Raw genomic sequence first — 25772 nt, 5'->3', positions numbered from 1 at the left:
TTTTCATTATTTATTTCATATTCATTTTCACTTATTCATTAGTGATCTGAATAAAAAGAAGAAATTGTATTCCGCTTTAGTTCCGCAGTACCGCACTTTATACGCTGCTTTATTCAGCTACAAATGTCGGATATTGAGTCAGTCGCACTGGTAATGGCGCACTTTGCAGAACGGAGTAAAAATATAAAAAAAAACCCACAAAAAGTGCAGATGATTTTGCTCTTATTAACTGTTTGTCATTTAAACACATAGTTGCATACGACAGATATAATTCTCTATGGTATTTATCCCAGGTCTGTTCGCCAAGCTCCTTCCGAGCGCGTGACACCTTCGTTACACTCTCGGTATAGTATAGAGAGCTCCGGTAACGTACTATCGCTGTGAGGAGCTTGGTCTGTTCGCTACAGACGTTTGCTGAGATGCCATTTTCGCCTGCGCACATACAAGCTCCTTCCCAGCGCGTGACACCTTTGCTAACACTCTCGGTATAGGTAAGCTGGTTCCCGGCATCCTATGCGCGTTGTCAACTTGTGATATTAGAGACGGGACCCAACTTACGGTATAGGGAGCTCCGCGAACGGGCATCGCTGTGAGGAGCTTGCAAAATCGGCTTGTCCATTTTAGCGTCGATCCGTTTTGATTGGTTTCCCTTTCGAAAACGAGGTTGTTGTCATGATGGCGATTTACAAAGCAAATTGACGCAGAAAAGTATTGCTAGCGAGCAATTATGAAGAAGTTTTTCAAAAACATAACAAAGAAATCCCAGTCAAAGGGTCCACCAACAGGAGGCTCCCCTAAACTTGACAAAGGAGCCAGGGCAAGTGGTTCGTCGTCGTCCTTGATTGGATATGATCTGAAGGAGAAAGATCTGGGAAAACTTCACAAGGCAGCGTGGTTGAACGATTTCGAAAAAGTCAAACAGTTAGCCAGAAAGGATCCCAGCTGTCTTGACAAAGATAATAGGTGAGGTTAATTTCAAACATTTAAAAAATCGATAATATAATACAAAGGAATCTCCAATATTGTGATTCATTCTTTACGAGTCCAGCCGACGGATTTTGAAGCCTCAACATGATTTGACATGAACATAGGGCAAGAATGGTTTGTCTACCTTTGTTGTCCTGAATATAAGTAGGGCTATTAGGAAATTGTTTTGAACTGCTATTTCAGGGGATGATGATGTTTACTTTTCGACGTTTATCACGATGTTTATGAATAAAGACCTGTCACCAAAGTCTGACCAGAACCAACTGACGATGACCTGTGAAAGTTATAGACATTTGCTCAAAATATGTGTATGGGCAGTCCATGAAATCAAACTCTTTCTTTCGTATTTTTTTATAATAATGCGAATTTAGAATAAAATTGCACCTTGGTAAAATCATGCACATTAAAGGGGCACTGATCTAAAGCAATTACCCGGGACTGGTTGTTGCCTTTGTTATTGTTTTTTCCCCCCGTGAGTACCCGGATGATACGCAACGCAACGAAGCGTGACAAGAGCTTGGGCTACTGTCTGCAAGGAAAGCTAAATAAACTTGGAGGCAATATTTGTTTTACTCATTTTTGAACACTGATTGTTTAACCGTGATCTATAAAGATTTCGACAAAGGGCACATGTTAATTCATTTCTTCAGCCTAATGACAAAAAGAACGGCGGAGCTGATCGGATGTCGTCATTTGGAAATACTCCTGATTGTTATAGATTAAAAATTTTAAAAGTATCCACGCAGTGAAAGCCTTTTCGGATTTCGTATTGTGTCGATAACACGATTACGACTCCCTTGTTGTCATCCATGTTTTATGGTATAACCCTACACTTGTGTATTTGTCGTCATTCACTTGATACTCAGTTAATGAATTTATTACAGGTATAATTAGTGGTAGCACCACTCAGATTACCTGACAAAGGTTCCCATTTGGCATTTATTGTGTCTGGGGTAATTATTCAATCTAAATTCAGGTTTGAAGTGAGGTGAAATGTTTGTTATGTAATATGCACGTGGCAGCCCAGAAAGAGATGAATGATCAGTTGATTTACTTTTTTTGTAAATCAACGGATCGTTTCTAGTTATCAAAGAATTAACAGAAAATACATTGATTGACTAATCACTGTTATCTTGCACAGTGGATATGTCAAAAGTTAGTGTTTACATGTCTAGGTTTACTAAAACAAAGGGAATACACTCATATCATGGCGTGAAGTGCCGATGTAAAAACAACATACTTTGTTCAAAGGGTTAACCGATAATACGTTGATTGATTGCTTATTGTTATCTAACTCAATGGATTTTTTTAGGAAGCGTGGACGTTATGAAAATAGTTGTCATGTGGGCTTTCTCAGCCGGCCCTTGAGACTTGACACCTATGTGAAACACCTGAAACAATCTAAGTGATCAGTTGAGAAACGAACGAGGGTTTATAATGATATCCCGAAAAATATACATATTTTAGAATATTTGATTGTTACAGAGACACGTGACATCGAATAAGTTTCTTTGTACAGCTGCAGATGTGTGGAATATTTTTCCTTTGTGTGGATATTCACGGATACATTCCTCGAACAAGGAAGCTGCCTAAAATTATACACATATTGATAAATTTGGTTTGTTGTAATTATGATATTTGCATTTTGATTTCCTTCATTTTCTGTAGCATTGGACAGATTCATTCTTGTTCCTCTATGTCCTGGTTTGGAAATTCTTAGATGCGCGATAGGCGTTGTTTTCACAAGTCTTTTCCTTTGTAAGCGTGTATATATTACAGTCAATTTGTAAAATTTGATTCTCTCAGGCAATTTATAAAGTGTGTAAATATTTCAGTCATTTAGACTGAAGAATCTGTCCCTTTCTTTAACAGATTGACTAAAATTGATTAAGATGATCAAAAGGGCCTAAAAACATTATAATAGATTATTATGTAGGATTAGAAGCCAAACAATATAGAAATGTACTTTTCATCGTAACATTTTCAGTCTCTTGGTGATGATATTAAACATAAAAATGTTTGGAATTTGTTGTCATAATACAGATGGACATATTTTTCAGTCAATTTGTAAAATAACTTATTATTTCCAAAACTGTATTTCATTTTGTTGATCAATGTGACCATACGCCCTTATACTATCAATAAAAGTGACCAATGCGCTTACGAATTGTGCAGCACAGGTTGCGAACTAGTCTAGGTTTCTGCAATATCATCCGGGTACTCAAGGGAAAAAACAATAACAAAGGCAACAACCAGTCCTGGGGAATTGCGTTAGATCATAAAGACATACATAACATAGCTACATGATAAATCACAAAGAACTATTATGGTATTATTGTGGTTCTGTTCTTGTGAACAAAACCTTCAAAATGGTGTGCTGGTTTTCTTGGGGGAATTAGTCAGAAAAGAGCTGGAGTCACAGGAGACTAATCACAATTTTATTTACAAGAACAATTAACAATGAACAATATCTTGGAAAATAGCTGAGGGTGCCACAGAGAGTCGGTACAACCCTCTGGGCTGTGGGAGAGAGATCTGCTTGGTTAGAGCGACAAACCCCTTCTGCCTAACATTTGGCTTCTGTATGTATTTAACAAATATTAGAGGTGAGGTGAAATGGGGTTTAACGTCACGTCCAAGATTATTGCACTTATATAGCGACGTGCATGCACGTGTATGTGTGTGTGTGTGTGTGTCTGCTTGAACTAGTTCGGACTGATGCCGATTTATAGTGCTAGCACACTGAGATACCATGCCGCAGTTTAACATGAATACCCCACTCAGACACAGTATACTGACTCTGAGCCAACCAATCCTTGTTTTAGCCCCTTAATGCTGAGCGCCAGACAGGGTAACAACAAGTACCATCTCTTAACGTCTTTTGGTATGACGTGGCTGGGGATCGAACCCCGGACCTTCCGCTCTCCGGGCGGACGCTCTACCATTAGACCACGGAGGCGGTCAACAAAAATTAGAACAATAAATGGAATATGATTGGTTGATACACGATGGGCTGTGCCTTATGGTTAATGAATGGCTAGACAGAGGGGAATACTTAATCCTGTTACTCCTGTTGGACTGGCAATAATTATGCTGACATATTTACTGGGTGCTTTGAAAGAGATTATGGTGTCACTATAGACGAGCTTGTATTGGGGCTAATCCTTAATGCACTATAGACGAGCTTGTCTATTGAATAGTAAGTCTAGGAGATGCGCTCCCGTTACCTTAGGCTAGCATCTATCTAAAAAGGTATAACTGAAACTACTGATATTTTATATGTGCATTTTACCTGATGATAAGTATTACTTGCTAAACTATAATTATATGAAATGATGTATAGATATTACACCATGATAACTCATTAAAGCACTTGATGTGGATCTAATTATTATAGGATGACTTAGTATAAATGTTACGTTTTGATTCGTTATGGTTCGGTTTGTGTCGTTTCACTTCGCTTTTGAGCTACTTCTTGGTCCTTTTTAAGGATATTAATAAATTGTATCCTGACGTACTTTAATTTCAAACAGTTAAGATGGCATTGCTGATATTTTGAGGGATGGGCCAATCAAAACTCAAATTCTGCTTCCCACCAGTAGGTGATGTCTTCAATAATAGAATTTAGCTCCATTTCGACCATTAGAATACAGTACCACAACTTCTCGTGAGGACAATTTCTGTTGTAGGTCACATGTCTCAAAGACAAGCAACCAGTTTTAGTGAGAATCTGTCGGGCTTGAACTTGCGACCTTCGGATTATTAGCACGACAGCTAACAGACTGAGCTACGTGCACACTGAAACTAAGTGCAAATTTACCTAGTCATGCCTATGACGTTATGGAACTGAATGGAAAGGCTCGAATAGGTGACGGAAGGTTATGAAGGTTATGGGTAGATATCGTGTCTCGTGACTTTAGTCTACCGACACTTGCAAGTGATCCCGATGCCTAAAGGTAGGCCAGAAAAACAATCCTCGATAAAAGGTGTGACTTTATTTGCATGGTCTGTAAACTTCGATGATCTCTGCCGTGGGTGTCATAAAGACAAGCAACCAGATTTTTGTGAGAATCGGTCGGACCAGAACTTGCGACTTTCGGATGAATACAAAGTTATATTTGAAAACAATTTTTCAAACGTGTCATTTATATCAAAATTTGTACCCTTTGGGTCTTGGTGAATACACAAGAACTAAACTTGAAATTTCTAATTTTTAGTGATTTAACAAGAAACATCTAAACTTAACAAATAGTTGGGTAAATTATGTCAACACAAAGAAACATAATTTTGTCATATTTTAAATATACTGGAGAAAAAGTAGAAAATTGTTGTCCTTGGTGTAACCATTATAGTTACGACTTTTGCAGAAATAAAAAATAAATGCCATATTTCTTTCAGTGTATTGTAACAAAAATTAGCTTTTAATTTAAATGGCCAATATTAATACTTTGTCTGCTCTCCAAGTATTTGATCGTGCATTAGTGATTATTTACCTTTGTGGCCATCCGGATGACGTCTTGTTGACATCTGGATGACGTCTAACAGTTCCGAGATTCACACCGCCATTCCGGATTCATTCAGACAGAACATTCCAAGATCGTAATTATTCAAGCATACAAGTTACAGTTGCAGTTATCACAAGTCACAAGTGATTTGTCATCTGTATAAAATATTACAGTTTACAGTTTATATTTAGATATTTTGACAGTCGTCAATTGTCATCGCGATCCAGGCGGTGTCCAATGTCCTTTCGACCGGATTGTTTACATATCAAGTTGGGTGATGATGCCATCACAGTCAATTGTTTTTATCTACAGACGTTTACAGGGATCGTTTTAGAATCGATCCTATATATTTAATTCCAAGCTTTAATTAGGATTTGAACTTTATGCTGACTTAAATCGCTTTTTGACAGCTCTCGGAGGTGTGGCCTCATTGTTATTCATTCTGGGTCATATGACTTCTGGAATGTATTGTTTACATTACATGGATCCAGTTCCGGTTGCAGCCAAGTTTGTACACTTTCAAGTTTCAAAGTTTATTGTACAGTTTAACTGATTTAACAGTTCAGATATATCAATCGTGGGAGGGATACAGACAAGTACCGTATTCTAGAAACACAATGTGACAGACAATGCTGAGCAACTGATGTTTCCAGTACAATTCAAAGCTGGTATCACGTCTCGCAATCTCGAGACCATGTTCAAGATTATTCAGTTCATTGAATAATTAATTAACTTGTTATTGAACTTTACCTACTTGTTGTGTGATCCTTCTGCATTTCGCTTTTTTTGACATTCGTAACTTTGTAGATCCTTGTGATATATTTTCGCTAAACCTCATCTCCAAGCACTGGTATTTATTTTGTCACATTTTGTGACTGTTGGCAGCATCCTTATTTTATTATTCACATCACGGAAAATCACGGTCATAAATAAATTGGCTAAATTTATCTTTTTAGCTTTAAAGAAACGTAGTAAAAAATATGAAAACTTTGTGGATGTATCGTGCCAGGTACGAGCTGTGACACAGATTTTTCAGGCATATATTTTGGCATTAAACTTATTATATATTTAAAGATTTGATTGACACATTTTTATTTTGCTCTTTGACTTGTTCGATGTTGACTCATTGTCGAAGTGTGTGTCCGAGAATTTTATTTTCAATAACATTGCATGAAATAGATCTAGTGAATAATCTTTTAATCTATCGATAAAAGATAATAAATTGAAATAAAATTCGTAGTTCAGACATTGTGAAATGTGACATGTGACATGTGATAAATGAATGATAGAACAGGTAGGTTCATAAAGTCTATTTTGACATGACTACAGGTTGGCCGGTCTACCGGCCTGCAGTGTCTGGGGACTCAAAATATGTACCCTTTTATGTACAGCAATCTCTATCTTTCATAAAGTATGAGATAGCCCTTAACTTTTATCCCTAATATTTCAGTGGGGAACCACATTAAAATGTATCATCAAACATTTGCCTTGTTGGTGTTTTATTTGCTTATGGTGGTGTGGGCTATAGTCTGAAATTGTTGAAATATCAGTGTAAATAGACACCCCGAATGCATTTTTCAGTGAACAAATAGTTTTTATGTTGTTATTTTACTAATGGCATAAGAATCTTTAAAATAAACATCAGTTAACTCTAAGATTTATCTTAGCTAGGATCGTTTCGAAAATCTAGGCCCTGGTCTTTAACCTAGAAGTCTATTTGAGCGTATCTTGTAGAACTAATTAACTGGCGACACCTTCAGAATTAATTAGGTATTGGTCATGGTTGAATAGGTTCCCAACTTCAAAACTATGTGGTCATTTGTGAAATGATAATGCGATGTTATGTCCTTGTAACGAAAGTGTCTCTTCTCACTTGTTATTGTGTTTTACCCGCTCAAGAGTTCATGTCTTTCTGACACTAAACTGTGTCACAATCTTGTGGTTGAAGATTTGTTTAGAACCAGTTTCCTGGTGTTTTTCTCATGGTTTTTGTCTAATACAGGCTAGGGTAAACTGCACCCCACTGTCCAACTGTGGGATAAAGTTCATTGTGTGAGATAGGATAAGTTGAAGAGTTTGAAGATTTTACATTAAATTGTATGTTTATATTCATACCTATCCTATCTCACACACTATATAACCACCCGACCATGATGATTTCCACCACCACCACGAGATAGGATAAGTATATAAATATACAATGTAATGTAAAATTTTGAAATTGTTACAAAAAATGATTGAAATAAATTATTGTACTTCAGACTGTTGAAAAATAGAAAGAAATTGTCTGCCACAAAAGAGACATTGTAGCAAGATGTTTTTCTTATAAAGTTTTGATTTAAACAAATGTCTGGTTTTACAACTATAGCTCCATACAAAATCCATTGGGTCCAGAGAATAGAATCTGTGCAAATAATCAAATTTGAGCAAATATTCTCCTAAAAAACCCGAAAAAATGTAACATTTTGCCTTTTTCTGTTAGAGACTACAAGGTTATGGCACATGTTGCTAGAGGAAAATTACCAATGTGATTAGAGCGCTTTATAGGTCTTACCACTTGCTGGGTGCCAGCCTCTGAAACCAGGCTGTTGCTTGAAAACATTGACTACACTGCAAAGCAGCAATGGAGGAAAGTAGTGTGTACAAGCCTGTGAAGTATTGATGGTTGATACATGTTTCTGACGGGAAGATTTTGGGGTATTCAAAAGAACATGGGGTTGGAGCTGCGTCTGTTATAGTTTAACCTGAAATGAATCTAGGCTATATTGATATATTTAATTGATATTGATTAACTTTTTCATGACTTTCCAAACCTCCTTGATTCCCTCTGACAAACCAAATCTTATCTGACCATAGCAAACCTGACATAGTTATTCACGAATTGATTGCATTATTGGCACTGGCACTGTAATTGAACCACTTTTGTTAAAAGGTTTTCCTGACCTTGAGAGGATTCAGTTTGTTCAACTTGATACTTTGTAACATTTTTCCTTGCACAATCCTCCCCACCCCATCTAATAAATTACCAGTCCCTTTGAAATAAAGGAACTGTGTCGTATTTTCATGGCCCTGCCTTACATGCTGTTATTGTGATAAGTTCTCTCAGCCCCCTTTTTTCTGCTGGCCCGCCCACTCCCCTATAATGAAATACCAGTTCCTTATTTTTTAGTTGCAATGTTATCACTGTCTTATTTCAGAACGCCCTTGCATTTAGCATGCGCACGAGGTAATGCCAAGGTGGTTCAGGAGCTTTTGGAATGGAAGGCGAAGACCAACATTGGTGACAACAATAGTAAGACTCCACTAATGAAGGTAATGAACAAAGCTGGCAACGTATACAACCGACAAAAAATGAGGGAACGGATGAAATGATAGTAAAATTGTGATGATGGTACATTTTCTGTGCTGGGTCTCTGGCATATTCTCTCCGCCGAAGAATATCCTACAGATATGCTCTACCAAGTCCCTTGTCCATATGCCATCTCGTCAGAGATAATCGCTGATGGCCTGGGCACAATATTGTCTGGCATTGTCCACTTGCAGTTCAAAATTTCTGTCGATAATTCTAGCAAAAGGAACAATAACAGGAAGCAAAATTTTCTCAGTGTATTGCTAGCAAGTCAAATGTCTTTTCACAATAACCAGATCAGTTCACCTGTCATGGTGTCATACTGCCCCACACCATAACACTACCACCCCAATACTGATCATGGTCAAGAATTGTTGATCTGGCATACCATTCGCCGCTACGTTGCCATCAAAGTTTTCTGCCATCTGAGAATCTGAGGCAAAACCTTGATTCATCTGTAATCATGTTAACTCCATTTGCGCCCAAACCCATCCTTGGTGTTACCTAGCCCATGCCTGGTCTTGCCTGACGCACCCCAATCTTTGCCACCTATGGTAAGCTCTTACTCTAAGTACAGGACTCCATGCTTTCAGGTGAGCATCATTGAGCCGGGTGTTTTTTAATAGCAACCCCACCCGTTTCATGGTACAGTCGAGAAATTGCACTTTTTGATTTGCCAAATATTCGGGCAGCTTGGGATATTGATTTCTATTGTAGCCATGATTTGGCATTTTGTCTGTCTGATACTGTCTCCGGAGGCATTTTTTGCGGGTGCTCAGCTCAATTGCATTAGTGATTTTGAGTCCCCTATAGGTGCACTAACTAAAGCTTCTGTGTGCACATGCATCATATGCTGTTCATGCATGACATGCTGTTCATGCATGATGTGAAACTTCATTGACTTGTGATTAGATGTTGCTTTCAGTAGCAAAACCATGGTATTATAAATGTACACCTGAACGATAGCTACATTCAAATTAACAGTTCCCTTATGTTTTGTCGGTAGTATAAATATGTATACTATTTACAAATCGGCTTTATCATTCCATCTGTTTTCAGCTGCATTTTACCTTTCTTTCCTGCTTGTCAGAACCATTCAAGATATCTTCAGGAACTGTTTTATACATTTTAGCAAAGTTGTCTATGTAAAATAAGGAATCTGCAAACAAAACGTCCGTGTAAACCTGATTACCATATTATGTACTCTTTCATATGGAACACACTGATGACATTATGTCACCTTATGTGGATTATTTTGCACATACATGTACTACTGCAAACCTGTGTTTCCCTTTTATGCAATCACAGTATCACATGTTCCTCATGTTCCATGTTCCTATATAAAAGTGCCCCTGCTATCATGATAATAGAATTGTCAAGAGAAGTTGTACTTTCAATTTAAAAAATTGTATTTGCCATTCCTTGAATACTCCTTGTTAAGTGCTTGAAATTGTATGTGTCATAAAAAAAATAAAAATGTGGCAAGTTAGATAGAATTATAACTTTAAAAGCCCTCATTTCTGAGTAGGGCTGTTACGATTCACTTGCGTATTTGGTGAATCGAACCATATCCATTCATGAATTGAATTTGTTATTCATGGCCAAAAGAATCGAATATTAATGTATATGCAATCAAGTGCATTTACATACCCTGTACCCAAAAATATCCTTAAGAACATATTATATGCATAGATTTCTTCGAAAACGACACTCTTATGATATTTAATTTAACATTATTGTGGTCACTGGTTATTGTCGCATTTGAGCAGACACTAGTACCTGGATAAGAGCAGTATATAAATGTATAATATATTAATAATTAACAAACGATGTCAAATAATTTATGTTATTGTTTCACTGAATATGACAAATAATACATAAACTGCTGACTTGTTATTGTATTCGTGAATTAATATTCGTAGTCATTACCCATATTCGTGATACGAATCGTATTTGCCACATAGTGTATTCATTGCAGCCCTATTTCTGAGGTGTCCATATTTTTCAAATTATTATTTTTCTTTTCTTTGGACAATAGATGAGCCATATACCTAGATCTACATGGTTACATACACAAAATATATACTCATTTTAAATTTAAAAAAAAAAGGAATCCTACAGATGCAAACATTTTTTTATATCCCTTCATTTCATGAAATCCAGTTGAAATGTGGTATGGGTGTGCAGTATTACTGGTAAATCAGTAAATTGAGGTTCATTTTTTCCATGATACACATCACAATGTTATTTGATAATGCTTGGAACATCGGGTGATTTCAAGTAGTGATTTTATCAAATGTTTTAATGTTATACACATACAATACCTTCAAAATGTTTCCATAATTCGAAAATGCAAGTTCGCATTCTGGAGTTCGTCTGTGGAAGTGGTATTATGCCAAGTCATCACTGCCCCGGAGCATGAATCCATGAGTATTTATTGAATGAGTAACCATTATGCTGTACCAATATCATGTTTTGTTCCAGAAACTAACAGTTTTAGCTCACAAGTCATTACAATGGTAACATACAGCAACTCCTCAGGATACCTTAACTATTGGGCAGTTTAGCAAGGACAGTAGGACTAGTGCCAATTTCTAGTCATAAAATATTGTAATACATTATCCAATACGCATCCCTGGTTTTGTGAAAATTAAAGTCATTTTGTACACAGAATCATTTGCATTACTTTCAAAGATATACATTAATTTTAGTATCATAAATTTAATTTACTATCACTTTCCTATCAAAACAATACAATTAACTTAGGTTTAACCATTTTATTTGGCTCCTTCAGTGACCAGATGTCACCTTCCTTTCAGAACTTAACAATCAATTTGAATTTTGCCAATTGGACTGGCCACACTCAAAGATGACAGTCAGTCCTTGTCATATCTTTAAATTGATGAGATGTTTAATATAAGTTGTGCTCATTTACTATTCGGATATACGTGTAAAAATACTTATAGAGACCTATTGTTGTATTTTTATGGGGACAAAATAATCTAGTATTTTGGTTACAAATTTGCTTTGGGTACAAAATCACACACATCCTTCAATGGTTGTGTAGCCTACCTAGTTTCATCCATTCTGAGGATGGGAGATGCAGTTGGAAAGCCAAAATTCAGTTTTCAAGTTGCTCATTGCGATGTTTTGATGTGATAGAACGTTATCTATAAACAAAAGAATTTTCATAAGGAAGAGAATTTGTGGATGTCAACTTCTTTATTGTGAGGAACACAACGTTTCTGAGTATATGCTTACTCCTTCATCATGTGAATCATCAGATGAATGACTCGGTAACAGGGAGTGATTGATAATGACAAGCTCTGTTTACCCTTATATATTGACCCGCTCATGACACTGACCTAATCTAATTCTACCCTCCAGTCACGTGATTCAGGGCTTCCATGAGATTGCAACTGTGTATGCGTAGACCAGTGCGACCTTGTTGCATAGATGGGACTATCTTGCTCAGGATACATTTTGTTCTCTGAGCTGTAATTTTCTGAGGATAACTGGTTGCCAATTACGCAGATTTTTGCTGATCCCAGGGTGATCGCATTTATAGCAGTTTTACCGTTTGGCAACCTGCTGAGTTGTCAGAATTTCCACTTGAATATTGACTTACCACGTGGTTGACCATGTCAGCAGCCATTATGGGGGACAACGTTCGTAATATGGTCCCTGCGGAGGACGAATCTAAATCCAATGGAAAATTTAAAGCAAAGACATCCAATTCTACAAGCTTGTTTAGAGGGAAGTGTACCTGATGCGGGGACTTCGCATTTGGTAACAGAAATGGCACTTATGCTCAACGAACTAAAGAAAATGTTGACGTGGCCTTCGCAACTGGGAGCATCTTTCAAATCAGTAGGAGGAACTTGACAGTTCACCCTTATGGAGAGGACAATTACTTTCTGGATTATGAGTTCGGTGAAGGAGGAGACAATTATATTGAATCCTCACGAGTGCCTCGTGATTCCGAGGGACTGTGTGCTAACGCTGGGGACATTATTAATGACCCATTTGAGAAAATTTGCTCAACCTTTCAGGATGCAAGTATTCCACTTGAGGATGAATTCTCTTACTTTAAAAAAAGTCTCGGAGTTGCTGATGGATACTCTGAGCCCATTGACCACAAGTTTGCAGACATCATCAAAACTTTGTTTGATCTGAAAACTTCTCGCGATGGTGACAAGCTCAATGAAGAGCGTATAAAATCATACCACAAGCCTGAGAACTGTGATGTGCTTAACGTTCCGGAATTAAACAAGATTTTGTGGGATAACATCTCGGGAAACGCACGGAATGTTGACAAAGCGCTTCAAAAAATTGCAACTGGGGTGGTTAAAAGCACCCTCTTTTGGAAGAAGTCTGAACTGGATAAACAAACTTTTATCGATACCCAGAAGTGCTTGGGCGATGGGCTTGGGTTGCTGGGAGCGACAAACAGTGAGTTAGTTCACAGATGCAAAGATGCCTTGTGAGGTGAAATTAAAGCTGAATTTCATGCTTTGTGTTCCTCTTCTTCAGAATAAATGCCTAACCTGCTTTTTGGCAAGAATGTAGTTAAAAATCTTTGTGATATTGGGACTATCACCAGAATCAGCCAGAGACCGTCGACAGGCTACTATAGGCAATCATATGCTGTGAGACACCACCCATACTATGGAAACAGTCACCGAGCCAGAGGCAAACCGTACTAAAGACAGCAGTTGTTTTTAGGAAACTGTCTCCTCAGATTCCAGAGGAAAAATCAGCCCAGGAGAGGCAGAGGGAAATAATCACAGACCACAAGCAAGGTCGGTGAGTATGATCATATTTGTCATGAAGCAGGTAATTTGAAACGGTGCATTAATACACAGAATAAGAAATTTCTGGGATTTTGGCTTAATTCATTTGAAATGACAGTGGAAGTGGACAGTGAAAAATCTGTATACATCATTAGGTTAGGTGCTGAGATTCTCAGAAGAAAGACTGTATATTCAGATCAATAGCACAGTTCATTGGGACTGTCGTTGCTGCTTTTCCAGCCTTATTTATGGCAAGCTACACTATCGGGTCATGGTGAGAGAGAAAAGATTTATGCACTCCATTCTTGTGGCTGGAATTTTAATACAACCATGACATTATCAATAGAGGTCGAGCATGAGCTTCAGTGGTGGCTAGACAACATAACCCACAATACAAGAGAGATTAGAACCCCATGACTTGATATACAAATTGATACAAGGTTAGGGAGCCTTATTACAGGGGAGATAGCCTCGGGACGCGGAAGCTTGTCTTCACATCAATGTCCTTGTACTTAAACAATTGATTGGGCTCTAAGATCATTTCATCACAGACTGAAAAGAAAGGTTGTTAGCATCCGATCAGACAACTCTACTGAGGTGTCCTATGTTAGAGAAATGGGTGGTATGCATTCTCAAAAATGTGATTGCAAAACAAATTTGGACTTCGACCATAGAACAAAACATTGATCTGGTCATTTCTCATATCCCAGGTGTTGATAACATAATAAAGCAGATAAAGCATCTAGAAATTTATCAGACTGGACACTGGAAGATGTTTTTGTTCTTGTAAAATCAAAATTCAATTTTCACTTCAATTGTCAATTTATCTGTTTGCTTCCAGGTTAAATTGCAAGATTGAAAAATATTGTAGCTGGAAGTGTGACCCTTCTGCCTGGTAAATTGATGCTTTTACACTAGATTGGAGCACATTTTTTTTTTATGCATTTCCTCCATTTTGCTTAATGAAGAAATGTGTGCCAAAATCAAGCATAAAAAAGTTACAGGAATAATTGTAGCCCCTATCTGGCCTACTGACTCATGGTTTACTCATCTGCTTTCACTTCTTGTTGACAGGCCAAGAGAAATAACTCGAGGAGCAAGTTATTTCTACCATGCGACCAAAAATCACAACCTCAGATCAAGAATCTGCAGCTTGCAGTGTTCATGGTATCAGGAGTGTCTGGAAGAACAGTGGCCAACAGACGTTAGCGAAGTCCTGTGGAACTCATGGAAACCTAGTACCAGAAAGCAATACAAATCATTTTGGGATAGATAGCACAACTTAAGTAGTCAGAGGTAGAGGATATAGTGCCCTGAATACTGCTAGAAGTGCATTGTCAGTCTATATTTTTGTGGATAATATGGGCATTGGTGAACACCCTCTGATTGTTAGATTTCTGAAAGGTGTGTTCTTACCCAGACCTGTTACACCCAGATACTCAGAAATTTGACCTGTTTTTAACGTTGTCTGGAAACTATCACCTGTCAGATCGTTAACACTGAAGAAACTTTTGGTGAAGTTAGAGTTATTGTTGTCATTGGTTTCAGCGCAAAGGGGACTCTTTTATTTCTCAACATTGGAGGCTTAGAAGTTTCTGGTTCTTGTGCAGGAGTAACTTTTTTAATCAGAGATCATGTGAAACAATCGAGACCTGGAAAGAACTTTTCAAGGATCACAATCAAATCATATCCTCTTGGCAGGAGACTTTTGCCTCTTACCGTCCTGAACGAATATACTCTGAGGACTGAACCTCTTAGGGGTAACAAGTCTGTGTTAATCATTTCATATGTGAGGCCGTATGGCCTGATTTCAAGAGACTCTCTAAGGTATGGACTTACCTGGGCAGGGATTGGTGTCGCTAAATACACTGCCCATAGTACCAGAGCCGCCTCTACCACAGCTATGCACAAGTTGCGTGCTAAGGTTTTTGATATCCTCACCAAGGCAGAATGGCGTTCAGAGCGAACTTTTCCAAATACTGCAAAAAACCTGTAGTCTAGGCAGACTCTATGAACAGTTCGTTCAGATATTTTATTGGACTATGTTTGAAGCAGTTGTGCTTCATTCAAGAATGAGCATCCATGTTATCTGGCAGATTAAAACTGGATTTCTTAAAATTACAAATTATTAGTTGTTTTTCCCTATATTGGGTTAGATTCATGTTGTTTAAGTTTCAGCAGATTGACAGCTTTGAAGTTTCATGGAACCCCTGAATCATGTGACTGGATGGTAGAATAAGTAAATTAAACGAGACTTACCAGCCAGTCAGGAGTGATGAAGGAGTAGCATGCCTACCCAATGTTCCCACCCTTGGACCTTGTGTGTATTACCAATCTGTTGAAACTTCACTTTAAAGTCTGGTCTACTTATGCGCAGTTACCCCTTCATCACTTCTGACTTCCTGGTAGAATTTCAATCAAACTTCAACATACAGGTAAGTCTTGTTTAATGTACTATTTATGCTGAGTGTCTCATAACAGGTGAGCAAATTCTACTTAAAGGGGAAGTTTACATGCAAAAATCACTTTCTTTCTTATTTTAATCAAAACGCAATTTTGGAATAAGTTGTTATCAGTGTTTGAAAATATGCACTCATTTTTCTCACAGTGAAAGTACGAAGCTCACAATAAGCGTGAAAAGGTCATGGCGTTAGAAGGCCTTCAGTAGTATAGGTAATGGGGGTTCTGCCACAACTCCAGTGGAGCCGGATTTATTTACCTATAGATACTGCTACTACAGGTGGCATTTTTTATGCCAAAATGACTATGCGATTCAATGATAGTCATGAGATTAAGTTAAATTGGCTCTAGCTCACCACCACCTAGATGAGCCTAAATGGTAATAAAAATATTCTTTATTATTTTTATCAATAAAGCGATATTCAACATTTTTATTATGTTCTTCGTTCATTTTACTAGGAGACCAGACAATATAACTACACTCTTCTTGAAAATTGATAAGAAACAATTTATAACAATATTTGGTTGGTTTGACATCACTGATATAATAAAAACCTTGTGGTAATTCTATCCATTTAATAGTTTTTTCGATTTCCATTATTATATATATTTATGTAAGCATTTGTCTAAATGTGATCAAACGATAGTAAGCAATCTATTTTTAATCTCCAACCAGTTCTTTGGTTTTGGCACAGAATAATTGACGCGCTTGTTGCCTCCCCTGTTCTTTGAACTTTTTTTTCTCGTCTTCGCTAATACCACTGGTCTTATGAGATTTTGATCGAATCTCCTGCTTCATTTCATTGTATTTGGTGAGTTCCGACAACACTAAACGAAACTCATCCTCGGATATCTTACAATCGACCATTGCTGTCGAAATTTGATCCTTAATGCTGTTCAACTTTGCTTCGGCGAGTATCCGAATACTATCGTGTTTTAATGCTTTCTTTTGTAACCTACGAGAAATGAATTTTATCGCTATTCCTGCCAGTCCCGAGACTCAGGCACCTATTTCAATGCCGAGCACGATAGGCGCGGCGATTATAGTTGATAATAAACTAACACCAGCTACACCGAGTCCCATGCCAGCTGCTACAAGAGCAGTGTCAACTCCATCCAGAACATTCACGGCTCTGCGATACTTTTTATACAATCCAAGTCTCAACTCCCTATCCTTCTCTATTCGATGTTTTATGTCGCTTATTTGATGTAATCGAAATCCATCAACAGTTTCCATCTTTTCAATTGCTTCATCGAGCGCTGGATATAAACTCATAGTGTATATTACGAATATATAATAGTCTTTAATTGGTCTTGCTTAAATGTTTTGAGAGTATACATCAACCTTATCAAGTGTATATTATACGGCAAGAATATGTTAGTAAGAGAAATGCTGTCACTTTTAATAATTTGGACCCCCTCGAGGGTTGCAACAGGTGATGTTCCGATATGAATAATACTGCAACGTTGACGCTCGTGTTTCTTTAGCCATTTAATCGATAGACCTGGTAATATTTCGAAGGCATCTTCCGGTACATCTCCGAACAAGACTTCAATAATAAGCGTAGGTATTGCACTCAAGTTAACTTTAATATCATCGAATTCTGTAACCAAATTTCAACTAACATTTTTTAAGGCCGGACGACTATATAACATATGACCTGGGTTTTCTGGCAGGGGAGTGACTAACACACTTTTTCGTTTTGACGGGATATAGGCCGCGAGTACAATACCACTATTTATTATCTTAGTTAAATTATGTCCCTTACCCATCATCACATAAGGTGGGGTAATGACGATATTCAATAGCCACTCGATGTTTGCTTCGACCATAGTCCATTTATTCTCACCGTTGCGAATAATATTGTACAAAGTATTTTTATATAGTCTACTAATGTCGACATCGCTTAAATCTTCTAGATTACCTGTGAATGTAACTTCTTTCCGCTTGTATACATTATCGTGTAAGTGTAAAGCGTATAACTTACCATTGGTGCCGGGTTTATCGAATCCTTCTGTGTCTCCGAGATCGGAAAGCGCAATTGTATTATTGTCTAAGTGTTCCAGGGCCTGATGCATCAACCATTATTTATAATATGGAGTGTTACACTTAAGTATCCTATATGTACAGGTTGGTGTTTTACATCTAATATAGAAATTTTGAGGTCTGAAATAATACCACGCTTTAATTTTTTATATTGTAATGATGAGAAAGATTCCGTTCTACCACTATTATATTTTTCATTTTTCACTGGAACACTTCTGAGCAGAGTTGAAGGACTTTCTAGTTGAATATTATCCGTCGTGCTTATTTGATCAAGATGGATACACAACTCTTTATAGGGAACTAAATCGGGTAATATATCAACATGTGTACCTTTTTCTCCAGAGTCGAATTTCACTGTCCCATTCGACTCATTTTGTGTGAGACTCATTCCATTAGGCTTAAAAGTTCATCATTGAGTGAGCATACGCTGTAATACCCATCAGGTATAGTAACTGCTTTTTTTTCATTTGATATAAACATCTTATTATTTCTTCTCGCAGCATTTATATTGGTCCACAGAGGGTAATACGTTATATCGCATAGAGCTACTTTGAGTTGTCCATCCGAGTTATCGATAGTACGAAGCAGTTCAATAGACTGACCATTTGTTATTCCCGGGAGTGTGACGTACATATTAAATATACAATGATACTATATCATAACTTAAATATGAAATCAACTGACATTACTAATCAATCGATTATAGTAACTGCCTCTGGTGCTGAATTTTTCGTTAAATTCCCCGATATCTTTGAAAAATACAGAGTCACGGCAACTAGCGATAAAATGTTACACGATTGGTTTCACAATCCGATGCAATTTTGGCAGAATCAGTTAAACTTTGCCATATGGTGTGCCACAACGGGATGTGGCGTATCTCTTTACGCTCCAGGATTTGAACTATATAAGTCTGTTATAACATTTCACGTGTACTATCAGATTAGACGTATACTTAAAGGAATTAGTGCTCCATGACCGCAGGATCGAGCGTGGAATTCCACAAATAATAATTATGATAGGTCCGCGTATGAGTGTATTTGTCAGGAATTTAATATTTCTAAGAGTAAAGATTGGCGTATTAAAGGAGCAAACCATGGTCTAGGTGTTCCTTCCACAGGGGAAATAACCGTCAAAGAAGAAAGCGATTATTTATATAAAGAACTTAATAAATATAAAGTTGATTTTAGTAAGTTGGGGAGTACCAGCAAACTTTATGTAAGTTTACATAATTTTTTCTTAAAAGCTAATAATTGGGATAACAACTGGAAACTTTCGAGTAACGATTGGAGAGGGGATATTATGAGTTTTAAGAGTGGCTTGCCTTATATTGTTAAAAAATTTATACAAATGAACGATACCGCAAACGCTTGGAATGAATTTCTTAATGATAAAACGGAAAATAATCTTACTAACCCAGGATTTGTAAGAGTTAACGAATCGATAAGAACATATGGGCAATTCTCGGTGCACAATCGCAAACACGATCGGGAATCATAGGTACTGGGACGGCCCTCGATGCACAAAAACAGTTTGTCGGAAATGTTGAGGATGCTATTAATTTACCAGTTGACATACCATTGTCTATAAAGCGTTTTCAAGATGTATTACAGAACGCTCAATCCAAAGTGGACTACGTTTATGCGCCGGGACTATACATGTCTCTGAGTAATATGGAACTTAAGATCGGTCAAGTGATAGGCTATAATAATAAAATTGTTATTGCTACCGATCAACAAAAACCAGGTATAAATTCAGATATTAATACCGAATTAATAACGCAAACAAACATAGGCGAAATGGAAATAGTCAAGCCACAGGCACCACATGTTTCACAACCATCTACTGACGAACAAGTACCACCTCATATTGCGGCTAAAAATCAACAACATATCGATGAAAAAACAGCGCTTGTATTAGGTGGAGTCGCGGTTGGTTTACTCATGATTTGGTTAGCGAACTGATTTGGTTAAATAGTCTTTAGCGGATACGTACAAGAGCCCTGCAATTGCTACGATCAACCCCCACAGGTTTTGACTAAGCCAAGTGGTGGTCTTAGCTAATAAATTCAATAGCCAGGAAACAACACTCCCTATTATACCGGGAAGTGCGTCCGCGGCTTTTTCAGCGAGCTTTCCCAGTGCTGAACCTAATGCTTTTAAATGCTTTTTTATCCGATCTTTCCTCTTCTAAGTTACGTAATCTTTCCGCTACGCGTCGTCTACTGAACTCATCGCCCGCCTGTTTAAGTTTTGTTTTCTCTTGAGCTATATGTTTGTTGAGTTCGGATAGCTTGGCTATATTATTTATCAGTTCTCCCCGCATTGTTTGCAATGCCTTCTCAAGACCTCGTAAATCCCTAATATTAAACTCCGATACCTGTAACATAGAATTATCGTAGTAGGTATCCAAGATTTCTCCGAGTCCGTTTGAGGCCACCATCGAGGCTGCCTCCAAATCATCTGTGTTACCGAGTTCATCACGCACGGTTCGAAGAACCATAGTAGTCTTCGCGTGAAGTTTTACTCGTCCGTAGTCCACAAAACCTAATTCATCACGAACAAACACGGTGCCGTGTTTATTGGCTATCGTAGACAAGGCTAGGGGTTTACGAGTACGAGAATGCATAAGATCAATATCAGGTTCGCCGCGTATTTGCAATATTCCTTTACCATCTATCGTAAACTTTGAATAGTCACGACCTATTGGGGTAACATTATTTTTATCTTCTCTTAAGGTATCGTAATAATCATTGACGTTTGATTGTAAAAGTTCATCGTTAAGACTACTAAGCCTGGTTTTATCAGTACCCTCTTCGATTGGATTCGGATCATCTAAGGTACTTAGATCAAAGTCATTAAGATCAAAATCACCCATTTTTTTATTAAACATATGGTTATATAATTTCAATATAACAATGTCTTCGCAATATGGACGCAAGTTAAATCCACAACGTAGACTTCGAGATCCATTAGGGGTCAAGGCAATTCATCAGTCTGTAACTATAACTAATAACCCTAGTACCATCGATCAGAATCAAACGCTTCTGGTTCGCTTTCCTAATCTCGGCGCACACGATGTGTTAGTTCCCGGAACTGTCCGACTAGCATTTACGATTAGTTTGACTTCAACCGACGTTAACAGGGAGCCCGTTCAGAACATAGGTCGTGCTATCGTTAAGAAAATCGCGATTAAAATTAGCGGTAATGAGGTTTTGAGTATCGACGATAGCGATGTATACTATTGTTACATGGATCTCTGGAGAACGGATAAAGAGCGGGAAAACTTACAGTACCAAGGTATTTGTAATAAGAACACATTGAGACTGCGCGTGGGCGCTGAAAATGGTGATGATACCGTCGTAAAAGATCTCGCTTAGGTAACCGATTCTATGTTCCCCTAGACTTTGAATTACTAGATTCCCACATGCCCTTTTATCAAGCATCACAGAGCAGACCAAATGGGTAGCACTGTTTCATTTCAAAGATCGAGATTCATTTGAGGAATGTTTACGCGAAAATGATGTCATTTATACCAAGCTCGAACGAGATAAAGTCAGAAAACTGTTAGCGGCAACGAAGCACTGTAAACTCGTATTAAAAACCGATCAACCAGCTGCTTATGCAATTGCTTAGCAAAATGTAGCAAAATTATAGCAAAATGTTGCAAAATTATAGCAAAATGTAGCAAATTAAACAATAGCGGTTAATATGACATAAAATGTGGTTCGAAATCATCATTATTTCGCAACAGTTCATAATTACGGGATGTATTGTATATGCCATATTATATTATGTTAGACTTAAATATCTCCTTAGGTATTACATTATGGAATGCGACGAACTCATCGAACAAATTCTCAAAGAATCTGATAAAGATGTTACAGATAAATCTTTAGATAAACATAGAGAAAGACTCGGGGCTTTGGTAGCCAGTGGAAAATGTTCCCAATTTTTGGGGGAAAATTATACCATCAAAAATTGATAACATGACCGACGAAGAAATTAAAAAAACTGTACGCGCGTTAAGAGTCTAGACTGGGAGCTACCATGACTAAAACGATAAGGTCGGCTATATTACAACTATACACAGTCGTAGCTAGTACGTTTCTCCCCAGCCCGACAGAACATCGCATGTATTTATGCGAATCGCTAGAGAAAGACCCATTCATCGAACACGCTATAAGCTCAGTGAGCTGTGAGTTTTATCATAGATACGGAATGTTTTTAGCTCCATTCACCACAGCTTTAATGACGGCTAGGTATTGTCAATTTAAACATACGTGCCCACTTAATAATATAAATGGAGACTCAACAGATTGCGGAAACACAATCACAACAGATTGTGAACGAGGATGCACAACAGATTGCGGAACAACATGTGAATGAGGAACAACTAGTGAATGAGAAACCAGCGATTGCACCACAAACACAAAAACAAGCCAGAGTGACAAAGAACCCCCAAAAAATAGCCGCAGGAAGAAAGGGAGGACTCGCGAGGAAAGCGAAATTAATAAATAATTCAAATATTAATCCGATTAAAACATGGGCACTAGTAGGAGTTGTTGGTATAGCGACTGTATGGTTCTTTTATAAGACCGGAGAAGAGAAAACGTCACCCCCAATGCAACAACAAGTTCAATTAGAGGTTAGCCCCCATATAATGCTATAAGAAGCATGACTACTCCAGCTACAGACGGTAAAATGTTGGTAAACGCAACGTATCATTCAGCGGTGGTCACCGGCTTGGCCATTGGCTATGCTCGTATGGCTAAAATGAATAATAAAGCCACACCTCCCAAGCTAGATTTTAATAGTTATGATATACCAATGATGGTTCTGGATATTGGATTAGCTATGGCAACGAAGGATGTGCTCATCAAACAAGGACTTATCCCGGAAGACATAATGAAGTAATTAAACATTTGAATATTTTATATTATTGAACATGGCAAGAATTGCGATGATGGTCGGTGGAGCTATTGTTAATGTTCTAGCTTTTTCGGGGAGTAATTATTTATTTTCTAGTATGAAGGAATCAAACGCTAAAGAAGTTGAAGAGGAGAGTAAACGACATAACAAAGCAATGGAACAACTCCAAGCAGCCCAGTCACAATATACACAGCGGAGAATGAAGAGATTAGATTTTATTCAAGAAGAACTGCTTAAGGAAGGACATTCAATTCAAACGTTTAAGGATGTCGAATCTGCCATGCACGAATACTACCTCGTTTATGGGAAAAAACTCGACCCAATACCTAGACCAACAATGAGTCAGTTTTATACACCGTCAGAGGAACAAAAGAACCGCGAGGTAAAATTTGTGATAATGGGGTTACCAGCTGTTGCAATTGTCAGCTATACAATAGCTACGCAGTGACAGCTGTGGCTAGTTAGCTAATCAATAGTGTAGATGTTATTTACCTTTTAGACAAATGATATGATATGTGTATAACCATGAATCTAAGCAAATATACACTCATGGGGAAATCGATTCAATGTCAGAAGCCATCTGTGGGTATTTACTGTGGCACTCACGCTTATAACATCAGAAAGGGTTTTAAAAATTACGTTTGTTCTGTATGTGGGATTAGAGTCAAATGTAGTTACAGTTTATGTAAGAGTCACGGTGCTGATAAGGTCAGGAAGCAGATTATTTATGGTAGGAATAGAGATTACATCAATGAGAGGAATAGGTTGGGGAGAATACGTATTTATATATGAAAAAACAACCATTTAGACAAATGAATCATTTTGTATATACCATTCAACCACAATGGTTTTTGTCAGAAAGTTGAAGGCTATGGCAAAGCAACGTGGTCTACGTGGATATTCTCGAATGAGAAAGGCTGAATTGTTTACCTTACTCTGTTTGGAATACAACAAACCCCAGACTGTTAGAGAACTCAAAGCTTGAGCGAGAAACAGTGGGCTGAGAGGTTATTCTCGAATGAGAAGAGCTGAATTGATCGCTTTACTAGATAAAAAACAACAACAAGACGATGATGAACAAACAAGAATTAATATTTGTACCCACATCCGCCGGCGTTGGTAAATATCTAAGAGGTTGGAAGATGGATATTAATTCCAATATGGATGTTAACGATATTAAGCCCATCATATGGAGTAAAATTAACGAGGAGTTAGATGATTTACATAGTATAAAATACCAGCTGACGATTAAAATGTCATTGAGTAAAAGTAGCGCAGACGATTGCACCGAATATACCGAACCATATTTCCGAAGCAATCAAGAAGGTATAACCGAATCCGATACTATAAACGCATCATTAGATACATCAATTCAGAGGATACAGGAAACTTAAGAACGCTGGACTAACAGAGGTTTAGGTTGGGGTGTGGATAAAATCGATAGTTTATATTTAGATACAGCAAATTATATGCCCTTCAAAGGTGGATCTTATATAGATTTACCCCCATATTATAAGAAGAAAAAAGCCATAATTAATGTAAAAAATAAATCCGATGACTGTTTAAGAATGATGATAAGATCTGCATTGTTCCCCGTAGATTCTAAAATTGCAAATAGACCTTCTAGCTATCCCCAAAACGATGGACTCAACTTCGATGGTATAGACGAACCTACACCAAGATCACAAATTGATAAGGTGGAAAAGCAAAATAATTTAGCTATAAATGTTTTCGGACATTCTAAAGGAATTGTTGTACACAGGATAAGCTCCGCTCCGGAACATATCCCCAGAATCAATTCATTTCTGATCAAAAAAGATGGAAAATATCATTATTCGTGGATAAAGAGTTTAAACAGGCTATTATACGATCAAACAAAACATAAGGAAAAGAAATATTTCTGCGAAAGATGCCTTCATGGGTACAGCAGACAAGATCTATTAGAAGCGCATAAAGAAGACTGTAGAGGTGTTGGACAGACCGCTATCAGGATCACTATGCCTAAAGAGGGAAAAAATATACTAAAATTTGAACATTATTGTAATCAAATGCCAGTACTGTATGTAATTTACGCGGACTTCGAAGCACTTATCAAACCTATAGTAAATACTGACAGAAGCAATCAAGATAGTAGTTTTACGTACAAAACTCAAGAACATATTGCTTGTGGGTTTGGATATATAGTTGTAAGGTATGATGGGAAAACAAACACGCCTATGATTTACAGAGGTCCCGATGCAGCGGGAAAATTCCTAGAATATCTACAAAACGAAGAGAGAATAATCAGGGAAAAATTATCGTGTAAGAAACCCATGTGTATGACGAGGGATGATTGGAGGGCCCATAAGAAGTCAACGAGTTGTCACGTTTGTAATAAACCCTTGAATGGGGATTCCGTAAGAGATCATTGTCACATCACGGGTAATTATCGGGGAGCCGCGCATAACGAGTGTAACTTGAAACTAAAAATGAATTCTCAAACAATACCCATCCCCGTTGTGTTTCATAACCTTAGGGGATACGATTCACATCTCATTATGCAAGCTATCTCAAAGACCGACGGCGGTTTAACTTGCATTCCTAACAATATGGAAAAATACATATCGTTCTCGTTGACTAAACCTATACATTATAGGGACAAGGATGGGAAATCTAGAATAAAGCAAAGTAATGGGCTTAGATTCATAGACTCCGTACAGTTTC

The 25772-nt window shown here is 37.6% G+C and overlaps 1 protein-coding gene across 4 annotated transcripts in view; it reads left to right on the top strand.

Annotated features, from left to right (window-relative positions):
* Positions 1 to 658: 658 nt before the first annotated feature.
* Positions 659 to 25772, top strand: part of LOC139445782 (ankyrin repeat domain-containing protein 26-like) — a 758925-nt gene continuing 733811 nt past the window's right edge. For all 4 annotated transcript variants that reach the window (XM_071226998.1, XM_071227000.1, XM_071226999.1 and 1 more), the window contains exons 1-2: positions 659 to 963; positions 8690 to 8804. In XM_071226998.1, the coding sequence (XP_071083099.1) occupies positions 728 to 963; positions 8690 to 8804 (351 nt within the window). In that variant the 5' untranslated portion in view covers positions 659 to 727. The remainder of the gene's footprint in view (positions 964 to 8689; positions 8805 to 25772) is intronic.

Source organism: Haliotis cracherodii, unplaced genomic scaffold, assembly GCF_022045235.1.
Source record: "Haliotis cracherodii isolate W230 unplaced genomic scaffold, xgHalCrac1.p SCAF_6, whole genome shotgun sequence".
In the NCBI taxonomy this organism is placed as follows: domain Eukaryota; kingdom Metazoa; phylum Mollusca; class Gastropoda; order Lepetellida; family Haliotidae; genus Haliotis; species Haliotis cracherodii.
This window is presented reverse-complemented; position numbering and strand designations above follow the sequence as displayed.